General features: G+C 38.4%; 1 protein-coding gene across 1 annotated transcript in view; it reads right to left on the bottom strand.

Moving 5' to 3' along the window:
* The window catches only part of ZC3H12C (zinc finger CCCH-type containing 12C), a 69,095-nt gene that overhangs the window by 23,973 nt on the left and 17,684 nt on the right, over positions 1-27,438 (bottom strand). The window contains exon 3 of the mRNA XM_024216654.3: positions 2,136-2,899. Within this exon, the coding sequence (XP_024072422.2) occupies positions 2,136-2,899 (764 nt within the window). The remainder of the gene's footprint in view (positions 1-2,135; positions 2,900-27,438) is intronic.

Genomic DNA, 27,438 nt, shown 5'->3' with positions numbered 1-27,438 from the left:
CCTGTACACAGAGGTAATCCTTAACATTGGTTCAACCATCTTTATGGCATCTTTGCATCAACAGATTAGCACAAAGCTGTCACAGAGCAGTGGAGGATTTGGCTTTAACAGTTAAAGAACTAAGAAGGAATAAACCAACAATAAGAAAAACTATAATGGCAGTCTTCCAAATCAGTATCTGTTTTTGCTAAAAAGGACACTTCTAAACATTTTATAAAAACAGTTCTGTAACCACGTAAAATTAAGTTTTAATCAAAATGTGGATGTATTTCAGAAGTCTCTGGATCACTTTTAGTTAGAGTATTAGGATACGGTCTACTTGTTATGTTAACTTGAACATATTCAGTATTTACAATCAGGCTCTTTTATAGTAAGAGACAGCTAAAAAACAAGACACAGCATATCACATGGAAAGAATTAGGAGAAAACTAAACAGATGTGCAACTTGGCCGAAGAAATTAAAAGGTGAGCGGATAGGAAATACTAGCATTCAGAGTTTGGAAAGAAGGTAGCAACCTGCATTTACGGGTTAATTGCTTTTACTTAAATCTACTGAAATTGTCCAGTTGCTAGATTTATCTATACTGAAATTACATTTGACAATACTCTGTTTCCCATGTAATTACGATCATGAACTAAATAAACTCAGATGCCCTAAGCCCTGAAGTTTCTTATATCAAGTTTTACTACTAAGATAACAAGAAGTATCCACAAATTATTACTATGCTGAAATGGCTTTTCCTTCTAAATACTATGGTTGGATTCGCTAGTATAAATCCCTGTGCTCCAATTAGCTACCAAACAATTTCTTATCCATACGCCCACATAAAGTATGGCCACGTTGATTTCTGACGTTGCTCATCCCAGTATCTTCAATACTTCCCTCCTCCACTCCTCCTTGACCAGTAAGGAAGGCCAGCTCCTTCCTACACACAACTAAGGCCTGGTCTACACTGGGGGGGGGGGGGGGGGAAGAAAATCAATCTAAGTCACGCAACTTCAGCTACGTGAATAATGTAGCTGAAGTTGACGTACTTCGATCTACTTACTGTGGTGTCTTCACTACAGTAAGTCGACGGCTGACATTCTCCCGTCGACTCCTCCTGCGCCTCTTGCCCTGGTGGAGTGCCGGAGTCAACGGGAGAGCACTTGGCGGTCGATTTATCGCATCTAGACTAGACGCGATAAATCGACCCCAGCTGGATCAATCACTGACCATCGATCCAGCGGGTAATATAGACAAGCCCCAAGAGTATTTCCTTATCTACAGTTACAGGTGTAGATGGGTGTGTGAGGTGTGCAGATATGTTCCTCTGTGGGCATGTCATTGAAATTCTGAAGACTGCAGTCTCAGGAATTGCTGTAACATCTAGTCCCAGTATCCTATCTCTGACAGTGGCCAGTACCAGCTATTTCAGAGGAAAGATGCCTCATTGTGGAATAAACCTACCCAATAGGATAATTTTTTTACTAAGACAATCCATTAGTGTTTGATTTATGACTTGAAGCATGAGGGGTTATACCCCAGCTATTTTACCTTATCATAGGTAACTTTGGATGGTGCAACTATTCATAGAAATGGTGCCTGCTAAACAGTTGGCTTCAGTGATACCTAGTGGCATTGAGTAAAGAAAGAATTTTCTTTGATCAGGTTTGAATTTACTGTCTTTCACTGGACGTTTCCTTGTTCTTGTATTACGTTGTTGCCCATAAACCTAGCTTTGTTAGGTCCCTCTTAAGTTCCTCACAGGTTTCTCTGATTTCAAGAGATGATAGTAATTTCATGTCATTTATCAAACGTGCCCCCTCATTGTTCACTTTTCCAGATCTATAATTAATATTGATCAAAGTGGAGAGAATTTAATAATAGCCAAAGTAGAGAGATCTGCATAATTAATGTATAGTTGCAATTACTGATAATGCACTCTGACTGGCTAATGGCCCTTTGAATACAGGGGTTTGCATATTGTATTGATGAAAAATAAGCATACTGTGATTATGCAAATGAGAACCAATGTACTGTTATAGATGTGTAATCATACAGCACATCAGAGCTCTAACTGCGCAAGATAGTGCAATTTCCATATAATAGGTAATGTAATGTATCAGTAAATCAATGCCTCATTGCCACATACCTCATTGCCACATTGCTGCCATCAATAACTATTGGCCTCAGGTTATCTCCATCTTCAGTCACATCCTCCTGAAGTGGAGACTCAGACCTCTGAGACTCTATGGAAGATGCTTCACGCATTATGTTAGTGTTAACATTATTTACAGGCTGGTCAGTCTCAGTTTTATTTCCAAGTTTGACAAGTTCTCCCAAAATATCATTGATTAAAGCATCAGTGCCAAGCTTATTTAGCACAAGTTGAACCTGTTCTTCAGAGTAACCTAACTTAAGTGCAAACTCCAGTTTGGTTTGATATTCCTTCACCACATCAGGGGGCTTCTTTACTTCCTTAGATACCATCTGGGCCTCCTCTATCTTAAGGTCTTGTAAGATTTCATTACGTTTTAGTACATGAGGCTGTAAGCAGGGAGACCTGCACAGTTGTCGGTGAGTCTTAGGTAGTAGATGTGATTCTGCTGTAATGTTATTCAGTCTCTCTGACTCGTTATCAGAATTTGTGCTCTCTTCTGAATCACAACTGGAGCTTCCAGTCTCCTCAGATGCCTCCTTATCTGCATCTTCCTTCCTAGAGTTAACTTTATCCATTGTTGGTTTCTCCACCATTGACCAAGATCCAACTGCATTTATTTGTGTGTCAGTGCGCTCCACATAAAGATGGCCTAGGTCATGCCCCAGATGATCCTTCAAGCCCATGAAGCTGCTGCATGTACTCGATTCCACTTTGCTGTTTTTCCTGTATTCCTGAATATAAAGTGTCCCGTATTCCTACAGAAGAAATAAAAGTGTTGTAACTAGTTAGCTCTTATTTTGTTTTGGGTTTTCTTGTTGTTTCCTTTGGGACTCTGCTTCTTTGCCAACTTAAAAATACCTTCACATTCGAGGAAATTCCCTCTTCACTTAAAGTTGGTTGCATTTGTAAACAAACTAGTGTTTACGTACAGCAAGTTTCATACACTTCTTCAAACAGAGAGAACTTTCCAATAAAATCAATCCTGTTTGATTGATGAACAGAGTATTATTATTATTAAACAGTTTTCAAAAAGTATTTACATCTAAACTGATGAATACATTCAAAAATTAGTTTTTATATAAACTGGTTTTCCTTAAAAGTTGTTTGAAAATAAAGTAGTGTGTGGACAGGAGTCTTTTGTTCAGAGTTAAAGTAACTGTGATATTCTGTCACTGGGTATACCTACACTGCAAAAGAAACCAACCAACCAACCAACCCACCCACCCCAAATGTGGCCGTAAGTCTCAGACCCTTGGTCAACTGACTTACACTGGCCCTATGGGACTAAAAATAGCAGTGTAAATATTTCTGCTCAGGCAAGGGGGATGGGTCTCAGAGCCTACGCAGGAATATCTACACTGCTATTTTTAGGCTCGTATTGTGAGCCGGAGGCAGTTGACCTGGCTCTGAGACTTGCTGCTGTGGGTTTTTTATTTTCCAGTGTGGATGTAGTCTCAAAGATAATATTACTAAACAGTGTAATAAATAAGAAGTGCAGCTATAAAACATATGAGTACTGCTATGGAAAAGTTTTTATGCTAAGTGGCTTAGACCTTCCATTTAATACAAGGGAACTAGCATATTACTATATTATTACAGAATCATATAAAGGTAGGGTCGGAAGGGACCTCAGGAAGTCATCTAGTCTAGCTTCCTTCACCAGGGCAGGCCCAAGTACATCTACACCGTCCTTGACAGGTGTTTGTCTAACCCGTTCTTAAAAGCCTCCAATGACAGGGATTCCACCACCTCCCTTGGAAGCCTAGTCTAGAATTTAACTTCCCTTATAGTTAGAAAGGTTTCCTTAATATCAAACAAATCTCCTTTGCTGAAGCTTAAGCCCGTTCCTACTTGTCCTACCTTCAGTGGACATGGGGAACAACCCCACCATCCTCTTTATAACACCCCTTAACATCTTTGATGACTTATCAGGTCCTTTCTCCGTCTTCTTTTCTCAAGACTAAACATACCCAGTTTTTTTAACCTCTCCTCATATGTTGTTTTTTAAGCCTTTTATAATTTTTGTTGCTCTCCTTTGGACTCACTGCAATGTATCCACATCTTTCTTCAATTGTGGTGCCCAGAACTGGACACAGAACTCCAGCTGAGACCTCACCATGCCGAGTAGAGTGGAATACCACCACTGGTGTCTTATTTTCAGCACTCCTGTTAATACACACCAGAATGACATTTCCCTTTTTTGCAACTGCTTCACATTGTTGGCTCATATTCAATTTGTGATCCACTATAACCCCCAGATCCTCTTCTGAAGTATTACAGTATTGAGTTGTACCCCATTTTATAGTTCTGCATTTGATTTTTCCTTCTTAAGTGTAGTACTTCACATGTGTCTTTACTGAATTTCAACATGCTGATTTCAGACAAATTCTCCAATTTGTCAAGGTCATTTTGAATTCTAACCCTGTCCTCCAACATGCTAGCAACAGCTCCCATCTTGGTGTCATCTGCAAATTTTATAATTATACTCTCCGCTCCACCATCAAGTCATTAATGAAAATATTGAATTGTATCAGACCCAGGATAGACCTCTGTGGAATCCCACTAGATATATTCCTCCCCCCTCTGTCCCTGCCCTGGTTTGACAGCAAACAATTGATAATTACTCTTTAAATACAGTCTAACAACCAGTATTGTATTCACCCTATCATAATTTCATCTAGACCACTTTCCCTAGTTTGCTTATAAGACTGTCATGTGGAACTGTGTTAAAAGGCTTACTAAAAATAAAGATATATGTTGTTTATAGCTTGCTTTCTATGCACTTGGCCAGTAACCCTGTCAAACAAGGAAATTAGGTTGGTTTGGCATGATTTGTTCTTGACAAATCCATACTGGCTATTACTTATAAACTTAATATCCTTTAGGTGCTTATAAATTTATTGTTTAATAATTTGTAACTTTACAGATATCAAAATTAGGCTGACTGGTCTATAGTTCCTTGGGTCCCCTTTGTTCCTCTTTATATTTCACTAATTAGGGAAATATGCTTAAGAAGCCACCTTACAGAAAATGGGTTAATGATAGAATAAACATAGTCCAATGAATCCTGAAACAGAGTATTAATCAGTCAGGTAAACATCACTACACATTCCTAAATTCCTTTATAAAGTCCAGGCAAATCAAGAAACACTTTGAATATTCTCAAAGTAGCACTTCTGACTAAAACAAAGCAAGACTTTGGAACTATGGGCTGATTCAAAGTCTACTGAAGTAAATGAGAGCAATCCAGCAAAGCACTTAAATATTAATTTCAATAATGTGGCTAGTTACATGCCTAAGCTTAGGCATGTGCATAAGTACTTTTCTGGATCAGGGCCTAAAATGCAGAGATGGAAAGTATATAGGAGATATAGAATAAAGCAGATTGTGATTTTCTGTGCCTCATAAAAGCCCCACCCACCCAAGTTTACTGGAACAGTTCACATTATTGTAGATTAACAATTTTTCAAATATCTATTTCCTCATAAAAGTTATCTCCATAATCTGTTTAAAAGGAACTTATTACTTCCTTTACTTTTTGTTCTCTTGAAAGAGAGTTCTGGCATAAAGCAGAACTGTTTCCATTATGAAAAAGTAAAATATCTGCTTCTCTCTCATTGTTAAAAGTGGGCTAAATTGCTCATGTTGCAGGACTAACATTAAAACAATAACATGAATTAGATAAGGATGAAACAGAAAACAAACAACAACAGCTCTTCTAGTTCATGCAGGACAAAAATTAAGCAAGATACATACACAGGAGGCAGTGCTTGAATGTCATATATAGTGTGGCCACAAACCAGATTGAAATCACACTGAGAAAAATCATTGTATTAAACACAACTCCATTGTCTCCATTCTATTAACAATTATCCATAGTTTAAATTTACCCAAGATACAAAATTTCTTTCGTTTGAATAAATAACCTCCCAACCTGATAAATAAATAGTATATATTTAAGAGTACTGAGTCATTTGCGGAGTTTTAGTTCATTTGCTGGAAAAAAAAAAAAAAGTATGCAGAATACACATATGACAACTCATGAAGACTTCTCTTGAGACAAATGTGAGAGAAGTGAAAATGCCAACCATGATTTAATTAAAAAAAAAAGTTTTTAAATGCATTGTTAGGACATCTCCATAGCAGTACAGATTTTCAGTAAATAGCTGTATTAACTAAATTGTCCTACTTGATAACTTACCATTTTTAATTTGAAAACAAAGAGCATTTTTTTTCCAGCAGTTTAATCTAGTTTAGACTGATAGAAGTTAAAAGTAGAATATATTTTTCTGTATAGACCTGATTTAGTTAAAAGGCAGAGTGATTGTGATGCTGTCTCTTGCAGTATATCAGTCAATGTTCATTTTCTTTATAGGGATCTTTATGAGTTCAAGCAATACTGCAGATTAAATACAAAGGGAATTTAGGAAGTGAACCTTTATACTTGGTGATTTATTAACTACTGTAATACACTGGATAGCCTAGTGCCAGTAACAAAATCACAACAGTATCTCAATAAAAGGATACAGTTAAAAACCCACACTGTGGCCTTCATAGAACTGCCACCAAAAAGTATCTTAAACAAGAAAAACCTATTGGAAGCTAGGCTGCCTAGCAACCAGCCTTTAGTTGCTAGGATGCACTCCTTTAACATGCCATCATGAATGCTAGCACAGTGAAAGAATAATTTGGTATGAACAAAAGCCTATGAAAAAGACTGGGACTTAAGTGCGTCTGGTTTACCCTCTGAGAACAATGCAGCTGCCAAACCAATCTGGACGCTCCGACATCATTGTTCCATAAACCCCACAATCTGCTCTGACTGGAGGAAGTATATTTAATGGGCAACATTTTTAAGCTGGACTGAAAAGTTGGGTCAGCTCATGTATTGCCCTAATAGAATACACCAAGATAATGGGTCACTGCCCAAATCCATGTACTGTGAAATGCCATTTTAGCACTGAACTAAATGTAGTACTTTTCTTTTGGACACTATCAGAACAGGATAAACCTATCTTGACATACATTTAAATTAGTTAAGATTAATGTATTGTTATTTCCTGATGTCATATTCTAATTGTTTCTCATTAAAGTTTTATTGTAACTATAAACATAATATTCTTTCAAAACGACACATATCTCAAAGAACCTCAGTTACTGCACTGGGTGAGTAACCTTCTCTTCTGCAAAGAGATACTACAGCAGTTGCAGCTTTCAAAGCCCACACAAACAGTATTTAATTGACTTAAGCATACTATTGTTATTTTAACTAGTGTTTTAATATAAAAATCCACTACCACCACAAAGCATAAGGATTCTAAAATATTCCCTTTAAGTTTTGCATAAGCAGCATACTATTCCTGCTGTCAGACCTGCATGCAAGTGCTATGTATGTTCAGACAAATTCTACATCATCTGTGATAGGAAGCAAATAATCTGCTGCAGCACCTCCTTAGAATGTTAGGCTTGGGAGCTCCCAACACAATGTCCTATACAATATTCATTGATTATAACGATGAAAATTAGATATCATAATTAAATCCTAATAGAGTTTATTAGAGAGTGAAGAGAGAAATGGCAGTCACTGTACCTGAGCAAACTAACCTAAATTATTTTTGCTTCTTTCAGTCAAATGTTAATGCACCTGTTGACAGCATAATGAAGCCCACAAGAAATAAAGAGAATTAATTTATTCAAGGAGTAACATAAAAACGTAAAAGCTCTCTCTGTGTCCTTTATTTTCAATAAAGCTCTTTTCTTATCAACCATGTTCTCAGTACAACTTTATAGATACCATGTAATCTAGATGAAAATACTTGCTATGAACTATTTTGAATATATATATATATATATATATATATAAAAAATGTGTGTTGATACACTTTTTTATTTTATATATAGATATAATAATAAAAAGTGTATCAACACAAATGAGTGGCCAAAGAAATAAACCTAATAACTAAATTATTGTACTTAGTTCTTATGCTTTCAATACAACTACTAAGCAATGGTTTTTGAATTTATAAAAATTTTAAATATAAAATAGATAATCTTCCATTGGCTATTCAGTGTGATAAACAACAATCCAATCATTACACAGAAAAGGAAGGGTTCTTAACTTATGAATACATACGTACTTATATTCTTTACACCAAAAAGCCTGCAAATCATAACCCTCCCCCTTCAAAGCTATAAAACCAAATGTGCCTTCATATTTAAACAGGCTCCATTATTATAGGATTACTATCATCATCAAATACTATGTCCATTTATCATCAAACACACTTGTTAAGTAAGGGGTTTACATTTAACCCTGTGGATGCCATTATGTTACAGAATTGCATCCTTTTTCCATCTACTGTTCTTCAAATTCAGTAGCAAAACTATTTTCCACTAACTACCAGCATTAATTTATTTTGAACTAGACATTTCTACTTTTCAAGAGGTCAGGTGCAAACTTTTAATATTACGAAAGCTGTCCAGTTACAGCTGAAATTCATAATAGTTTAATGCAAACTTTACATGGTGCAAAAAGCAATAAGTGAAACAGCGTGTTATAACAAAATTTTGTTAATAGCAATTGCATGTGTCCTTAAAAGAGCTTACATTTTTAAAGACAAATCCTACAATAGTGAAAGAGTTTGGTTTTTTACACAAGGATACTTAAATTATTCCTAGATCTTTTAAACAGCAAGCAGTAAATATTTAGACAACAGCTTGTTAAAAAAACACAACTGTTTGTCATACAGAACTTCAGACTACCAATATAGAAACAAATGTCCTAGCTTCCCAAATGGCAAAGATATTGCAACAATGCAAATAAAATAATGAATATGTAATAAATACCTCCTGCAGTAGTTTCTGTATGTTTAATTACCATTGTATTTCAAGGGAGTACTGTTGTCTGCATCACTCTATCTAACAAAGGAAGGATGTCCCATTGAACAGATTGGTTAATGCTCTGGGGCAACAGATGTCTACTGGAACTGCAGGAGACCAGCAACTGGTGGCCTGCCCATCTTCTGAAAACTTTCAATAGACTTATGCATATGTTCACACAATAGGGCATGTGGTAGAAATGCAAACCTCTTTTTAACCCTTTTATGTGCCCTCTTTCCCTCCCAACTGGTATATGAAGGTCTTTTGTAGTGTTTTTTCTTTAGAGGATCCTTGGAACACTGGTTCATGGAGTGTACATTGTATGTGTTCTTCAACCTAATATCTGAACCCAAAATATAAAACAAAATAGATTAAAAACTGCACAATAATGTGTTGGCTAATTTTATAAATGTAAGAATGACTTTGAAATCACAGAGGCTTTTACTAGATCATGTTACCACCTGAGAGTAGCCCCAAAGAACTAACGTTATATCCTGCCCTAAATCCATCCCTTTAAGCTCAGACATTGTCCCCAAGTGATGTTCCTCCTAATCTTAGCTAATTTTTTCAAATTTCACCATAATTTAGTAAAATGGGCAAATCTATAAAATATTATAGCATATTTACAAAGGATAAAACATTGAAATTTAAGTTGAAGTCACCCAAAGGGTGCAGGAAATCTAGTTCCCCTGAAGAGTTCTGACTGTCATTTCCACCCCCAGCAATACATTATTGATGCTCCTACAAGTTCCTTACAGAATGTATCAAGTTAAAGATCACCCTTTCATGCAATTATTTTTCAGATGTAAATTTTCTCTCTCTTTTTTTTTTTTTAAACACCCCCAAAATTTGGAGATTTTGTGATGTGTATGGCTATTTATTTTGTTCAGAACGCAGTAAGATGTACTGAAGTGTTAGAATGGTGAAACTTTTCAATCCCTGCAGAGAGTAGTCCAAATACTTACGTTAGCTGGAAAACACAGAGACATTGGTTTCTTGTAGCAGTTCCAGAAGCAACTCCTTAACACGATTTCAGCTGCAGACTTCCAGGCAAGCAAGCAGAACAATGAATGGTTGAACAGATGGAATGGCAATGTCTTTGCTTAACCTATTACTGAGTGGAACAACAGCCAATCATAGGCCAGAGAATTCACAATTAGTTGGCCAGGCAGATGCAAGGCAACCTCCCCACCCTGTATCAGGTTTGTAGGTTTCTAAGATAAGCAAGTTGATGTCATTCTCAGGGTCTGCCCCAGGCAGCATGTGTATTAACGAGGGGTGTGCAGCAACAATAGGCCATACAAAGGAGACTAGCAGGCAGCTGCTGTATGAGCGCCAGAGTCATTAGGGAGCAGGCTGCCAGCAAGAAACACCTGGCTTGGGCAGACTTCAGCTTTTCCTCATTGTTTCTAATACACGCAACAAAGAAAGGAATTATTTTTAAGTAGTAAAAGTTTCTATAAAAAACAAAACCTAAAGGATATAGCCAAGTCTATTACAAAAACCTTGTAGCTTTTGCTGGGAAAATTAAAAATATAGAAATATCACAGCAGTGATTGTGTGTATTTTCTTTTTCCTGTTAATAAAATAAATCCTTATCGATGCAGTGCAACAGGAGGTCTGTTAAGAAGCCAATATTATACATAAATACATTCAAAAGCACACTCTGAATTTCCTGAAACTTTACTTTTATTTATGTACCAATAAGCCTGATGAACTTGTACTTATGCACAACTAAAACCAAATACAATGTTTAGAGTAAGAATTTCAGTTTCAATAGAAAACGTTTTGATAAATTATTAAACTGCAAAAATATCAATTTTAAGCATAAAATATGGGATTTTTCTTACTAATGGCATTAGAAAATTAATAAACGTATATAAAGGAAAGAGGAACTGTGCTAGCACCACTTCAACAATAAATTTACTTGTTGCAGTCATCAATGTTCATGCTTTTGTAAGAAGAAAAACTTATACTACAGATTTACACTTGAAGCAGAAATCTTCCTGGTTTCCTGCAGTTTGTATAGATAATCTAAATACATATTTTGGAAGTTAAGTCACTAGGTAAGCAGGTTTTAAAATTTTTCTTCCTTGTGGAGACCGTATGTCTCTAAGCTAAAAGAAAATGTCCAAAACAAATTTTTTATTAATAAAAGACCTGCAATTTACTACATTTAGCAACATGACAATGGCCATTTGCTACCAGGGAGGCAAAGGGGACATTCACCCCCCCCCCAACCCGACCTTCAAGGGACCTCAAGTTATTGTCAGAAAGGCCAAAATATGTACAAAGCCATTCAATGTTATGCAATGGAACAGAAGAAGATTGGAAAGTCTTCATCCTTTATATAAATTATAAATCACTGTGAATACTGATACTGCAGCCCAATTATACTTCTTTAAACTCCTAAAATCCAATATTTTCTCTGGGTCTAACAAGCACCTGGGTCACCTGTTTTTTGTTTTTTAAGCTACATCCAGGGGGCATGGGCCCCAGAATACCCACTTGTCCCTTTCTTCCTTCCCAAATAATTGGATCCTACAAACAGCCCAATGTCTAGTTTTGGTGTTTGGTAAGAAAGCAGACCAAATCTCGGACTTTCAAATCATGGCCTTTGTTTTTAGTAACTTTACACAGGAAAGCTCAATTCAGATGAAACAAGGCTGAGGCACAAGTATATTAAATGACTTTCAGTTCCATTCAATGAACAGATAAGCAATACTGAAAATCAAGCTGAAGCATCTGTTTGTCTATTTTCACAGGCCGAGGAAATCTATTTGAGACCATTTGCTGTGGTTTAGAGGGCGCCCAGAATACAAATAGATTATTATTAGGATTGTTAATTTCAGGCATTTTCCAATTTGCATTTGAATTTTAAAATGTTTCAGGAAAACAAATGAATCCACGCATCATCATACTGTAAGACAAAAGTTTATCAGATGTCCAGATTTACCGATATAGAGCAAATATTATCAAGAGCAAAATCCAATGCTGCATGTATTTCTGCACCTAAACCTTCTGGAGATAGCAGCAGATGAATTTAGAAAACTGCAAATCAAAAATCCAACCAAATACAACCTCTTTACACTGTCCATTAAACACCCACAAGAACAGCTACTATCATTACTATTTTGAAGTTTTTAATTCTGAGGCAGGAGAAGACTTCTCACTAATTTCTGCCACTGTGAACACAAAGAATGAGAGAAAGCTACCCAAGTGCACAGCAGGAAGCCTGGTCTCCAGCACTGGATTAAGCTTCTTTGCAAACAGCAAATAAAGGCAGTGATCTGAAAAAGCTAATCAGTCCCTGCTGTGGTATTTAGACTACCTCAGTTGCTGGTATTGGATAATGTTAAGCATATTAAAACATCTGTAGGAGAAATAAGGAGCCAGTCTGGTTTACCTAGTGATAGGCACTGACCTTAAATGCAAGCAGCATCACTTTGCTAGCCTTTAGTTCAAGCACTGTCAGAGTTGAGACAGACACTTTGTACCTGGTGACAGAAATGCTTATTTTGGGAAAAGGGACATATGATGTAGTCAAAGTACAGGAACGATGAACTGAGGAGAACTTTGGTAGTATAATACAAGTAGCATATTTATTGTTCTATAACACAAATGCACATTAGTGCAGGTGGATGACGTGACTTTAATGTTATTTTAAATATTAGGTTACCATTTGGTACAAGTCACCCCTTCACTATTTTCTTGTTTAAAAAAGTTTCCAGATCCCATGCCTTTTTGAAACAAAGAAAGCTACTTTAAGTTACCTTTGGTTCATCTCCACGCGAGCATTACTGGAAAATGGTGTAGTGCAACTTTGACAAAGACCAAGATCAAATTAGGTGTTTAAGATATCAAATAGGTCAGTAGGTTATATTTTAAGTAAGCCAGTGTAAACTACTTTTAAAAAATATAATTACATTAAATTTAAATGCAATTTAATGCAATTTTACATTATGTAAAAACATTAGTCAATTGTTCAAATCAGTCTCAATAGTTTTCTCGCCTGAATAATTTTCTCAACACTTCCTTAAAATAAATTGGAAATGCTCAAGGTTTAAGAGACGTCAGAACCATTTTATCAAATCATGCTCATGCTGACAGAAGAACATTCATATAAGGGTTTTAACCAGTAACTAGATTTCCTACTGGGAACAATGAGGGCAACAAAGAAACCTTAGCAGGAAACAATGAGGATCTCTGTCACATCTGTGACAGGCTATAATGGCATTACTAGAAAGTACACACAGCAGATGAACAAAGAAAACTCTACTTCTGCAGCTAAAACCTTCAGATCCAGCAAACTGACCAGTCTAGCCATTTCCCACTGCTATATTTAAAATACAATACAGAAAATTAAGATTATAGCTGGTCATTGAAATGCAGAATGCATAGTGGGTCCTCCGACTTCTAGCCTCTTACCCATCTGGAGAGGCTAATGATTCTATTTTCTTGCTCTTTAGTGAGAGCAGAAATTGCATTAAAGCTCATCATTAAGTTCCTAGCACTATTTTATTAAACCATTAAATAGACTACCATGCAAAGAACATAAGATGGTTACAGACAACTAGCCCTGACTAACTTTGGAGGACATCAGGATGAAAGGAGATTTCAGGGTTGCACACAAAAAGACGGGGGAGAATACTAGAGTCCTGGAGGAAACACAGCCAGAGGAAGGAGGAGGAACTGCATGGGAAGAGGCAAAAGACCCATAGAGGGAGAGCTGGAGCAGCAGGGAAACTTAAACAGAATGGCCAAATGGAGGTAAGGCAAAGTTATCAGGATATCACTTCTATAGAAAATGTCCAGCACAATCCTCTAGTGCTAGCAAACTCTTGTTATTCCAAGACATGCTGAAAACAAAAGCTTACTTAAAACAAAATTATATTAATTTAAAATGTACAGAAGTCACAGTCCTCCAGTAATTTCAACCTGCTAAAAGTATTGCTGCAGAAAAATACTAGAAACAATGTGATTTATCCCAACATGTTTCCTTGTTGTACAACCTTGTACGAAGGCTACTATAATCCACAAAAATACAATTTTGTTTCTGCAAGAATACATTTTAGAAGACAAGTTAAGCACATATCATTATAAACAGAGACAAGTAGAAAGATTTTGATTTTAGCATTCACACTTCAGACAAATCTGACTATTATCGCATTACAAAAATATCCATATATTTAATGTTGCACTTGGCAGCTCCAGAAAAGAACCTTTTATTCCTAAAATTAGGAGTTGGCAATCTTCTCAGTGTTTGTTGATCACTAATCAATATCTTAACAGGTGCAAAACATTCAAAATACAGCACCTTAAAGCATCACCTTCAAAACTGAGCAAACTTCTGTATAGACTAAATCCACATGCAGATCTGCACTACAAAATGAATCCTACAACTATGCTGTGGGATGAACTAAATAGCGGAACGGTCCCTGCCAATCAAGATAACTACACACTTTTATGACAAAGATGAGCAATAGTTTTCCCTAGGCAAGGAGGAAGTGAAATTGTAACTTCCAAGCTATTTTGTAAGAAAGAACAATTCTTATAAGAACTGAAATACCAGAACCACCAGTTCTAATATTCTGAATCTTACAATGGCTAATGCAAAATGCCTCAATAAGGCAGCAAGATTCACAGGCAATGGGAGCACTCAATTTACCCTCTCTTTGCTATTCAGTCTCTCTTTAAAATTTCATCTAAATAGTCTTAGTTGCTTATTTCTAAATTCAGAGCCACTTCTCTTACTTGTGGTAAAAATATTAAAGGACTTTAACAATCTAAAATAACCATAGCTTGAATTAAAACCAAGTGGCAAGGAATATTTTGGCTTTGGAGAGGAGACTCATCCGTTTCTATACATCCATATAACTTGGTAAGATATGGATATGTATCACTGTAGGCCCTCTGTATGAAAGAGTCCTCAAATATCGAGAGACCATTGGGTTCCAGAAAGACCTGTTAAAGCACACTAAATATTTGTGATCTATAGGTATATCTGCAATTAAGACACCCACTGCTGGCCTGTGCTAGCTGACTCACGCTCATGGGGCCTGGGCTAAGGGGTTATTTAACTGTAACGTAGACTGTCGGGCTTGGACTTGAGCTCAGGCTCTAGGACCCAATGAGGTGGGAGGGTCCCAGAGCTCAGGCTGCAGTCCGAGCCTGGAAGTCTACACTGCAATTAAGCATACCTGTAGCCCGAGCCTCAGGAGTCTGAGTCAGCTAGCATGGGCCAGCCATGGGTTTTTAATTGCAGTGCAGACATAGACTAAGACACCCAAATAGTTGCACTGTTGTTGATGGCATGATATAATATTTGTATTAATGAGGACAGAAAATTAAAAATGTTAACATAATAGCATTTATTCTCACAATGTTTTGTGGGTATAAATATAGCTCTGACCTTTTCTTGGAGGTTTGCTGACTAAGGCCCTAACCATGCAAGCTGCTCGTTGTAGGAGCAATGCTATGCCCATGTGTGGACCCATCAAAGTAAATGGCCTGTCCACACAGAGCTGCCAACAGTATCAGGGCCTAAAATACCTGCCTAGTCATCCCTAAGTAAGCACTCTATGGTAAGAAAATGTTAAGAAAGCATTTGACAGCCTACATCACTCTGGAACATCTTGAAGTTTTGCCAACAAAAATAATTAACATCATCAAGGCTTTATATCAAGGTGCAGCTTGCACAGTTATATAGACTTGAGTGAATCATTTATTAGAGACATTCGTGTCAAACAAGGATGCATTCTCTCACCGCTCCTGTTTGGCAAGGTCATTGATTTCACTATGTGAAAAAGTGTAGAACAATACAACACAGACTTCACTTGGTTCCACAATAGTACACTGGAAGATATAGATTTTGCTGATTTCTAAATGACATCTAAACTAACAAGAAAACAAAGACCAAAAGACAGTCCAGCATCGCAAAAAGACAGGATTAATAATGACTTATGAAAAAACAAATCTAATGAGAATCCCAATAGCTCCCAAACTCAAACATTACAAGGAGTGAGTACATTGGCAGTAATGTACAAACCAATGGAGATATCCAGAAAGAAATTATGTCATGAATTGGCAAGGTGGCAGCTGCATTCGCCCGTTTAAACAAGATTTGTAAAAAATTTTAAATGACCAATTTGAAGACAAAACTACACATTTTTAACTCGCATTTTATTTCCATTTTAATATATGAATTTGAAAGCTGAAAATCCAAAAGGTATACTTAAGCATGTATGAATGCCTTCAAAAAGCAAATGCCGCAGGAAAATACTACGTATTAAATGGAATAGTTTGCAGCAAATGCCAAGAATTGTGAGAGTTCTACAACCCCTTATTTCTAAAGATATCCAGAAAAGAAGACGAAAACATCTGGGACATATATGAAGAATGAAGCCAGCATTTGCCATGGCAGACATTCTGTTGGGCAGCTGTGATGGCTCTGGGGGTATCCAGGACTGAGTCACCTTGTTATTGCCCTGCCTCCAGTGAGAGGGAGATTTGCCTTTGCTTAACTGGGTGTCAGCTCCCACACCACCAGCCTGTTCGCCAGCCAAGCACTCTCCTCAGGACTGTCAGCTCTTACTTTGCTTTGTAGGTTAACAATAAATGCACCCGTCCCTGAGCCCCTCTGAAGAGTTCCCCTTTAGTGTCTAGCCCCTTATCCACTGAACAGTCACAGAAATGTCAGGCGTGCTGTCCCCAAGGGAACAGTGTACACACCAGCTTGTATGATTCAACTCAGGATCAGCACCTGGCTTAATACCCAGCACCAAGATCTATTTATAGCAGTGATTCTTAACCTGGGGTGCATGCACCCCCTGGGGGTGCGAGATGCCCTTTCTGGGGGTGCGAGACATGCCAAATTAAGCACAGGCACATAAGTACAACTACTTTGTTTCATCAAACCTATGTATTTATTAACGTTATACTTTTTTTAATGATTACTGTAATATACAAACAAAAAATATATCTAGGTTTAAAGAACTGACCTACTTCAACGATTTTTGATAAAGGGTGTGAGAACATATTTTGAGAACCAAAGGGGTGCAGGCTGCAGTAAAGGTAAATAACCACTGATTTATAGTGAAAACAACAAGGTTATCATCAAAGATTCAAGAGATAGTGGGTGATGATAATGGAAACAAAAAAGTTACATATACAAATATAACACTTTCTAGAGACTAAACTTGAGATGGAGGTTAGCCTGTTAATTTAAGAAATTTATCTCACCCCAAAATGTCCTCTGCAGTGTTTCAACCAAGGCTGTGTGTGATGAATGTAAACGCATTGCCTGCTTACTGGCTAGGTGCAGGATGATGGGATGTCATCTTTGTTCCCCAAACACAGTCCAGCAAACCTTTGAAGTATATCCAAAATAAGGTTCTCCTCCCCTACTGTGTTTCTATCTCTCTTAGTTCCTTTCTGAAATTTTTATAATCCTTCATCTGCACTCATCCTAGATGCTTGTCAACTCTGCCTTGATATAAACTTTAAAACACACACATATACACACACACATATATATACACACATATACATACATACACACACACACACACACACCCCTCCTTACATAGTATCTGTACATATACTTCACAATGATATTAATGACCATTATGACCCTGGCTTTCATTTAAGACCTCCCATGATATTCACTGTTGAACCACAATGTGCATACCAGAATCAGGGCATTCCTGTAATCCTCCTTCCCAGCTGAGTCACAGCAACTAAAGGAATATGCACAAGGATCTGACTGAAAAAAATTCCCCCGTCAAACACCATTCACAGAGGGAAAAGTCATGGGACTTAACATAGAGGACATGCAAAGAGTGGCCCAGGATAGGAAGGAATGGCAGAGGCTTGTTCATGCCCTAAGCAATATCTGACGGCATGAAAAAGATTCAGAATAAGAGAATTAAATGGTGAAATCCAGCTCCACTGAAAACTATGGGTACATCTACACTGCAGCTGGAGATTTAATTTCCAGCTGGAGATTTAATTTCCAGCTGTGGTAGACAGATACATGCTAGGTCTGATCAAGCTAGCCTGCTAAAAACAGCCGCAGCAGCACAGGCAATTGGACAAGCTAAACATCCAAGTATGTTCCTAGAGTCTCAGATGGGATTGTACTCAGGGCAGCTAGCCTGTCCCACCACTGCTATTTTTAGCAGGATAGCTCAATTAAAGCTATCGTATGTGTGTCTACCCAGGTTGGAAATTACACTTTCAACTCCGGCTCAGATATACCTAATGGCAAAACTCCCAATGACCACAATGGGGCCAGAATTTCACCCAAAATGTTGCAATGAAACCACTAAGTAACAGTAGCCATATTGAAATGAAATGGAACATAACCTCTGAAAACAAGGGATTTCATTTCAACTGAACCAAAGTACGTTGTTTTAATCGTTAGAAAAAATAATCCTCCACAACCACTGTATTTATTTAAAGGGACACAGTCAACTTTTAAAAACCGCAGTCTGAAAATTCTTACCTCCTATTTATAGGAATAATGCCTAAAATTACAACAACTGAAAGAGATTAGAGGAAAAAGTTCTCCCTTTTAGTTTACTTTGTACACTTGGTGTATAGTTGGTTTTACCATTTCCACTGTTTAGTTATTTAGGTCTTGAGCCTGTAATTGAACCTGCACAGGTAGATCCTTGTGCCCACAGAGAGCTCTCTTAACTACAGTAGGACTTCGTGTGGGCACAAGAGTCCACCTGTGAGTATCTGGGCCTGATCAGTCAGCATCCCCTGCTTGTATGAGTCTTTCACACAATGGCAAGGGAGAGGTTTTTTTAAACATAGGCAAATGTTACAGTGAAACTCAAAAGTTGTCAGTGGGACTCAGAGGCAGGTAGAACAACTTTTAACTCATTGTTTTTAATTGATCAAATTTCAAACTAATACGTCCCCTTGAAGGACAAAAATAAATTAAGTGGCACACAACACCTCATTGTTACACTTCATAAAAATAAATATTTATTCAGATTCCCATATTTTAACTGGTTATTTTTCAACACAAAATTAAAAAAAAAACAAAAAAAACGTATCCAGATATATGAGAGAATCGTCACTCAATAGCTATCAGTAGAGCAAACTTCTCTATATATTTCGAGATCATCACATAGAAAGGTGTGTATCAAAGCACTGCCCGAATATATTTGGTTAGATGCTGATCTTTTCCTTTGTTCAGAATGAATCACATGGACAATCTGTATACTTTCTCCACATGAAGTGTCTGTAATTAACTTTCCTTGTGACAATATTGGGCGACCAGCCAATATCTACAACTATATAGAGTATAACTGACATGCTTAACAGAATGCTTTTATTCAAACTGTTCTGTCAGAAGAAAAATCAACATGGTTATGTGAGAGAGCATTCTCATTATTTAAACAACAATTTAAAAGAGCTGGATACCCTACATCAGTGGTTCTCAAAGCCAGTCCGCCACTTGTTCAGGGAAAGCCCCTGGCGGGCCGGGCCGGTTTGTTTACCTGCCGCGTCCGCAGGTTTGGCCGATCACGGCTCCAACTGGCCACAGTTCACCGCTCCAGGCCAATGGGGGCTGCGGGAAATGGCGCAGGCCGAGGGATGTGCTGGCTGCCCTTCCCGCAGCCCCCATTGGCCTGGAGAGGCGAACCGTGGCCAGTGGGAGCCGCGATCGGCCGAACCTGCGGACGCGGCAGGTAAACAACCCGACCCGGCCCACCAGGGGCTTTCCCTGAACAAGCGGTGGACCGGCTTTGAGAACCATTGCCCTACATAACATCCATTATACTATATTAGGGCTACCGGGCTCATCTGTGCTGGAGAATTATCCCTTTAAAAAAAGCCAGAAATGAATGTGACAGAAAATATTAGGGCTTGGCAACACAGCAAGCTACTGCACAACATGCCAGAATGCAACTCTACAGCACACCAGTATGCCATGCAATAACTTCTATGTGGACGCTGCTGCAGCATGTGGAAAGTTCCAGAGTCTTTTGGTTCTAATGCAGCCACCTGCTTACTAGGTGATGTGTCTTGCCAGAAGTACATGACACCAGTGCTCCAAGGTTTCTGGTTGGAGATTAAAGTATTGGTTTGCCCTTATAACGTCCTAAATGGCTTTGGTCCTGCCTCTTTGAGACACCATCTTTCTGCCCAAGTCATACTGTCACAGTTGTCAGCTTGGGCTGGAGTTTCCTCAGAGACAGCTTCCAGCAATGGATTCTCCATGAGAGGCTTCCAACTTTGAAATTTACTCCCTCCCTTGGAGTGAAATAGCCAGAGTGTGCAGCAAAGTTCATCTCTTTACCCAGACTTTTGGGGAGAGAGAGAAGCCCAATAAAGTGGAAATTTGGGAGTGTGGTAAGGTACTGTCAGGATGTCTAAATTTGATTGTTTTCTCTGGTTCATTATTTTTGGGAAGGTGCTGGGACTTGTTAATGTAACTTTAAAAGTATGGCAGGCACCTAGATCTGGTATTAAGTGGGTTTCTCTTCACCTCCCTCCCTGCCCCCACCACTTAGTTCTAAATCAAAATAAAGAAATAAGTATATTGAGCCTTTAAAAATACATTTGACAATGTATCTAGCCATCATTTAGCTACAGATTTTGTTTGGATTTACTATATCCATAGAATACAAAGAGACCTCCAAGAAGTCCTCAAGGAAAGTAAGTCAGGATCAGACTTGACATTCCTGATATTTCTAAGATAAAGAATTTTATTCTTTTATTTTTGAAAATAATCTAGTACATCATAAAAAACCCTACCACCACCTGATTGCTCTATTTTTTTCCAACTTTAAAATTCTCAGATTCTTTTAGGGTTGAATTTTCTTATGATTAGTCAGTCTCAGCCTAATGAGAATTTTTATTTAAAAAAATGGACAAGCAGATTGAGTTCTAGGGCTGTGAACAGAGTATGTTTCTCCTTAAGAATAATATTTCACATTCTTTTGCTCTAAACTCAAATGTCTTACTTTTAAAAGTTCAAACTTGTCATGCAGTTAAATCTTCTGACAATGACAAATGCTTGTGACATGTCTGAATTTGCAGTTCAGAAACTGCAAAGTTATTAACATTCAGATATATTAACTTTCTTAGCAACATAAAATTTTAATATCTATCATTAAATGCAAGATTATTTTCCACATAACTGCTCTCATTTTAGTTGATGTATCAATACTTACTTACAGTGTTCAGTGGAAACTTTTTGGTTTAAAGATCAGAATGAAAATTGTTTTCTTTTACAATCTCGGAGAAATGAAAAATGTTTGCACCTTGCTGAGTTCACCTATCTGCAGGTAAACAATTTAACAGCCTGTGCAAGTGCTAAGTGAACAGGAAGAAGGATAAATAGATGAAGTTAAACTACTTGTAGCACCAGTGGCTTATACAAGGTTTCTTCTTGCTCTACAGACCAGGGAAACACAATACGCCCAATCTGTACCATATTGGTATCTGGAATATAATGAGATAGTCCAGCCACTGACGAAGCCTAGCTAAAGCCATTGCCTAGAAGAAGTAAACAGCTTTAAGAAAACTGACCCTAAAAGTCTGTGCAGTCTTGAGGCCTGCAGTCTGGAACTAAGTATTTATTACCTTACAAAAGCAAGGGTGTAACTATTTTTGGATAGGTCTTGTAGAAGGGTGGTAGGATTCTCCTACAGTTCCACACTGTAGGCAGGCATTAGAACCCTGCAGGTTAATTCCTTAATTCACTGAGCAGGTGTGGTTTGTCAAACTCCACCCTGAGTAAGGGACATAGGACTTTCCCTTTCAAAAGAAAGCTGGGGCCAGCCCTAAGGAAGGAAAGCTACAGCAGCCAAATTTGAGGAGAAGGTTTAGGTTGTTTAATTTGAATTGCTTCTGGTTACAAATCAAAATCCCAGCTAGCAGATAACTCTTGACTTTGTACAAGTTGTGTGCAGCATTTTGTTGGAGCAGGGTGAGGAATCCATCAGTTTACATCTAGTACCAGAAGTTGTGGAATTTTTCACACAACCTCCACAATAAAATGTATAAAGAGGGAAAAAAAAAAAAAAGGATAAGTGGCTGGTGGAACAACAGCTGAAGCAGAAAGCTCAGATTTCAGTCTCTGAGCAACAAGCATAGGCTTTAGCTCAGAAGCATCTTCAGAAAGTCCAGACTGCAGTTTACCAGGAACAGCAATGGCAGTCCCAGAAACAGTAAGAAGTCCAACTTACAGTTCAGCAACAATGGCAAAAGCCCAGCTGGCAGTTCAACAAGAATGGCAGCAGCAATTCCAGGAGCAGCTGCTATATAGACTTGCAAAACAAGGTGCAGTGCCCTGGGTGTTTGTAAATCTCAACCGTTTCCTAGTCAGAGATGGAACTATTTCCAGAGGCATATTTGGTCATTTACAGAAGGTGGCTATTGCCGGGCAGGAGTCATCATCATCTTAGGTATTCAATCAATTCCTTTTTGAGGGGAGAAGGAGAGATGGCATATCAGGCCCTGGGAGAGGATGCTACCACAACTATGAGGATGATCAGATCTGCCATCCTAGACAAGTTGGGGACCTCTGAGAAAATACTCAAAGTGGTTTTCAGGGATCTCTTTTCCTTGGAGATGCAGCCATGCAACTATGCTTGACATTTGACAGGCTGGACAACTTGATGGCTCAAGAGTGATATTTACAGACAGTCAAGGAACTGATAGACCTGCTAGTCCTAGAGCAATAGATTAGCTGCTTGGCAGAGTGAAAGAATGGATGTGTTGATACCAGCTGTCTATGCTAGCAGAAGTAGTGCAACAAAAGGCATATGACAACTCCTATGGTGGAAGCTAGCATCTCAACCAAAAATGAATCCAGTTCTTCTCTGCTAGATTTTGTTAGCCTTGAGGTACATGGGTTGAGGTGAAAGGTCAACATTCCCTCTACCTCATCAAGAGGAACTGGCCAGAGAAGATACTATTTTTGTCAGACCCAGACATAGGTTTGCCACTGCAAAGTTCATCAGTTTGGGATTTGGGTGATGCTACCGTAAAATAAAAGTTTTCACCAAATCAAAGTTTCAAAATATTATCTCACGATCAGTGAGATTGTGTGTGACCTATTGCTGGTGCTTTAACTTCCAACTCTTGCGCCTCATCAATCACAGTTCATATGTGAACTAAAGTGATCTGGGAGGATGGCATAGGAGAATAGATATTTCAGAACCACCATACTGACAACCAATTTTGGCCTCGGCTAACATGTCGAAAAGGCTAATGGAGTTTAGCCAGCCTCTGATCTCTGTCTACCTATGACATCTGCAGAGCTTCCATGTGGAATTCTTTTCACATATTTACAATAACTTATGCCATATTCCTTTGTCAGGCAGCACTATGTCTCCAACTTCACTAACTCCTACAATCCCCAGCACTTATTTGTGACTTTCAATTCCATCCTAAACCCTTCCCTTCAAAGCACAAGACATTGCTGTATTTTTCAATAAGGATTGACATATTTCCTTGGGTATGACTTTCTTCTAGCTGATTCCCCTCAAAATACTGTCCACAAAACAAACAAACCTACCTCTATAATGCCTGCCCCAACTCTATTCGCTTTTGAACTCATCACATTTGCTGTTTACAATTGATTTAATTTCCTCTCTATCCTACCTCAAGAAAAAAATAACAGTTTGGAGACGGAACATATTCTATTAAGTCTGCAATATCTTCCAGAAGTTGTATCAGGATATGCTGGCCCTTTAAAATGGGTCCAGATCCAAAAGCTGGGAATGGGCAACAGGGGATGGATTGCTTGATGATTATCTGTTCTGTTCATTCCCTCTGAAGCACCTGGCATTGCCCACTGTTGGAAGACAGGATACTGGGCTAGATGAACCTTTGGTATGAACCCAATATGGCCATTCGTATGTTAAAAATTGTCATCACTATGTCAGCCCAAAACACGGGCATTCTGGGAGCTGTATTTTCTAGGGCACTTGAGCTCTAAGCCTCTACAGCAGGGATCGGCAACCTCTGGCACTTGGACAGTCAGGGAAATCCGCTGGTGGGCCGGGACAGTTTGTTTACCTGCAACGTCCGCGGGGTTGGCCGATCGCAGCTCCCACTGGCCGCGGTTCACTGTTCCAGGCCAATGGGGGCTGCAGGAAGCAGTGGCCAGCACATCCCTCGGCCCATGCTGCTTCCCGCAGCCCCCATTGGCCTGGAACGGCGAACCACGGCCAGTGGGAGCTGCGATCAGCCAACCCTGCGGACGCTGCAGGTAAACAAACCATCCCGGCCCACCAGCGGATTTCCCTGGTGGGCCATGTGCCAAAGGTTGCCAATCCCTGCTCTACAGCAAAGAATTCCGGGAAGAATGAAGCAGCATATACAAGTAGCTATCTTATTTCACAAGGTGGAAATTGTGGAAAGAGTAGGTATGCTAGGTAAGGACTGTGGAAAAATCAACATAGATACCTGGCCAGAGAAGGGAAAGTGTAGAATCTGATATTGTTTGTGAGGGGATCCTGAAGAGAGTGAAGAACCTTGGGATCAAATAGAAGAGGCAGCATCGGCCAAGAAGATATACAGGGTTTGGGAACTGGTACTTATTTGGGGCCCAAGGGTGGCATTTTGGGAGGATGCTTCCCTCCACAACCCAATACTGAGAATTTTAAAGTGTTTTTGTTTGTTTTGGGCACCCTTGTGAAAGAGCCAATGGCCCAGTATGGAATACTACGCAAAGGAAGTGCTTGTTTAAAATGTTTTTTATTTTGCATTTTTGTTACCCTAGAAAGGGTGGACTTCTCTTTAAGAATCAATTATTCTTAGTTAATTAAAGCGATTGAGGATTGGGGCGAGGAGGTCTGAGAGACTGCCTCACTTTTTGCTTGTGTCTCCCACAGTATTCTGTTCATATGCTACTTTTAATATGCAACTTGTAAACAGAGAAAACAAATACCAATTCTTTGAAACCATATAATACAGCCAAAATGGCTGGTACAAAACCTGGGTTTCTCGCTCCAGATCTATAGTAAAAGCAATGTATTTATATGAAATACTTAGAATGATTGTAGACAGGAAGCATCTTAAGCATGCCTAATCAATAAAATTTTCAAAGACTAAACGTCTTCCATTATTCTTTTACAAATGACACTCAAAACCCTTATTGTACCTTGAACCTTATATATGGGTACAGAACTGAGTGTCTGTATAATTGTCTACTCTCTCCTAATGATGGACTATGGCTAGGTGTCCATATGCTGCTTTTCCTAGCTCTATCAGCAACTTTAGTTACCAATGACTATAAGTTACTGTTCACTTGCAAGATCTTCAAGTTTCAGTGGGTTCCAAGAGGGTAGTGCTGGGCACCTGGTCAGGTAACAAGAAATACCTTTTGACAGTTTGCTTATGTTCTGTCTTGTCTATCTGGACTGTAAACTGTCTGGGATAGGGACTATGTTTTATGTGTTTGTATAATGTGTATACAAACCCTGATCCTGACTGGGTCTTTAAGTGCTACCACAATACAAGTATAAAGATATAACAAGTGAATATTCAACACCGAAGATCAAGTTATCTCAGAGTGCCTTCAACACTATCCCACAAAACAGTATTTAAGATAATCTATGAGGCATTTGCTTTATCTAAGGCCCCAAACCTGCAACTGGCTCTGTGTACATTGACTCCTGCGCCCAAATATCCTAAATATACTAGCATTTCTCTGAGTAACCATTATCCCTCTCCCGTTCCCACTAGTACATATCAAAGAATTTTTTAATAGCTAAAATATACTTAAAGAGATATGAATAATAGGAACTCTATTATCTAGAAGACAAAGGCTTAATGAGATCCAATGGCTAGAGCATTGGAATAACTATCACTAGAAGTCTTCAAATAAAGATTGGATATGTTTCTAAAAAGGATGAAATTCTAACTCAACAAGAAGTTCTTCCATCAGGCCAATAATTACTGGGTGAAGTTCTATGATCTATGTAATGCAGGAAGTTAAACTAGAACCCAAATCCCTTTTGGCCTAAATCTATGAATTGCTGGGCTGTTTACAGGCAAGCTATGTTGGCTAAAAAAAGATTTAACCCAAACTAAACTTCTTGTCTGATTTTTAAAAAAAAAATTTTTTTTAAATTCACTTTCATTGCTTTTGCATTGCTTGTCTTCATTTCATTGTTGGGGATACACCTCTACCCCGATATAACACGACCCGATATAACACAAATTTGAATATAACGCGGTAAAGCAGTGCTCCGGGTGAGGGCGGGCAGGGCTGCGCACTCAGGTGGATCAAAACAAGTTTGATATAACGCGGTTTCACCTATAATGTGGTAAGATTTTTTGGCTCCCGAGGACAGCATTATATCGAGGTAAAGGTGTAATTTCAACTGGAAGCAGGGACTACCAGAAATCTCTCACAAAAAAAGCTTAGTCTCATGAGATTTCCAACTCAAGTTTATGTAACTGAGAGAGTTACATTCTGAATAAACAAAAAATTTTGGGTGCGCATCAGAACCAAACTGAACCTCTAACACTTTCAAGGTTAACCAGTATCAAAAATCTAGTTCTCCTTGAGCAGCAAAAAGAGTCTCTGGAATATCATTGCTTGATATTTTTAAAGCACAGATCCATCCAGTAAAGTTAGTAATTAAATCATTCCAACAGATTAATACTCAGCCCAACATTCTGAGACTCCATCTGTGCATAAACACCAGTCTCCACAAACAGATGAGCAAAGTCCTGGATAATACCTATGCTCAATCAGTTTTTTGAAAATGACATACCTAAAATACCATCTGATTCTCCAACTTTTACACCCTAGGAAAACTCCATCTGAATTTTTTTTTTTTTTTTTTAAATCAAGATGTGTGGTATTTTTCTAAACTCACAAGCAATCTGAATACAGGAGACTGATAGCATACTGGGACAATGCATGCCAAATTATGAAATTTCTATGTGACTGATGTCCTTTAAGCCTAATTTAAGAAGTGCTTCCACTACCCTACATAACTAAAGCAGCTGTAAAGTTACTGAATGTTGACATAGCAAACTGGTAATAAAATAGCATTGCTTTCAATATCCATTCACTACTATCCACTTCAAGGAAGACTTCACCAAGTACATCTAGAGAAATGTGCTCTTGCATTGCAGCTACATATACTAAATACAGTAAGTATTAGGATATCTCCATTAATTTTTATTTTTTTTTATCTCCTAGAACTGAAAGGGACCTTGAAAGGTCATCAAGTCCAGCCCCCTGCCTTCACTAGCAGAACCAAGTACCGATTTTGCCCCAGATCTCTAAGTGGCCTCCTCAAGGATTGAACTCACAACCCTAGGTTTAGCAGGCCACTGCTCAAACCACTGAACTATCCCTCCTCCCCATTAACTAATGTTCCAGTAAACTGAATGGACCCTGGTTGAGAACCACTGATATAGACAA

This window comes from Terrapene carolina, unplaced genomic scaffold, assembly GCF_002925995.2.
Source record: "Terrapene carolina triunguis isolate 2854851 unplaced genomic scaffold, T_m_triunguis-2.0 Scaffold138, whole genome shotgun sequence".
NCBI classification, from domain to species: domain Eukaryota; kingdom Metazoa; phylum Chordata; order Testudines; family Emydidae; genus Terrapene; species Terrapene triunguis.
Note: the sequence above shows the minus strand (reverse complement) of the source record. Positions and strands in the feature narration are given on the sequence as shown.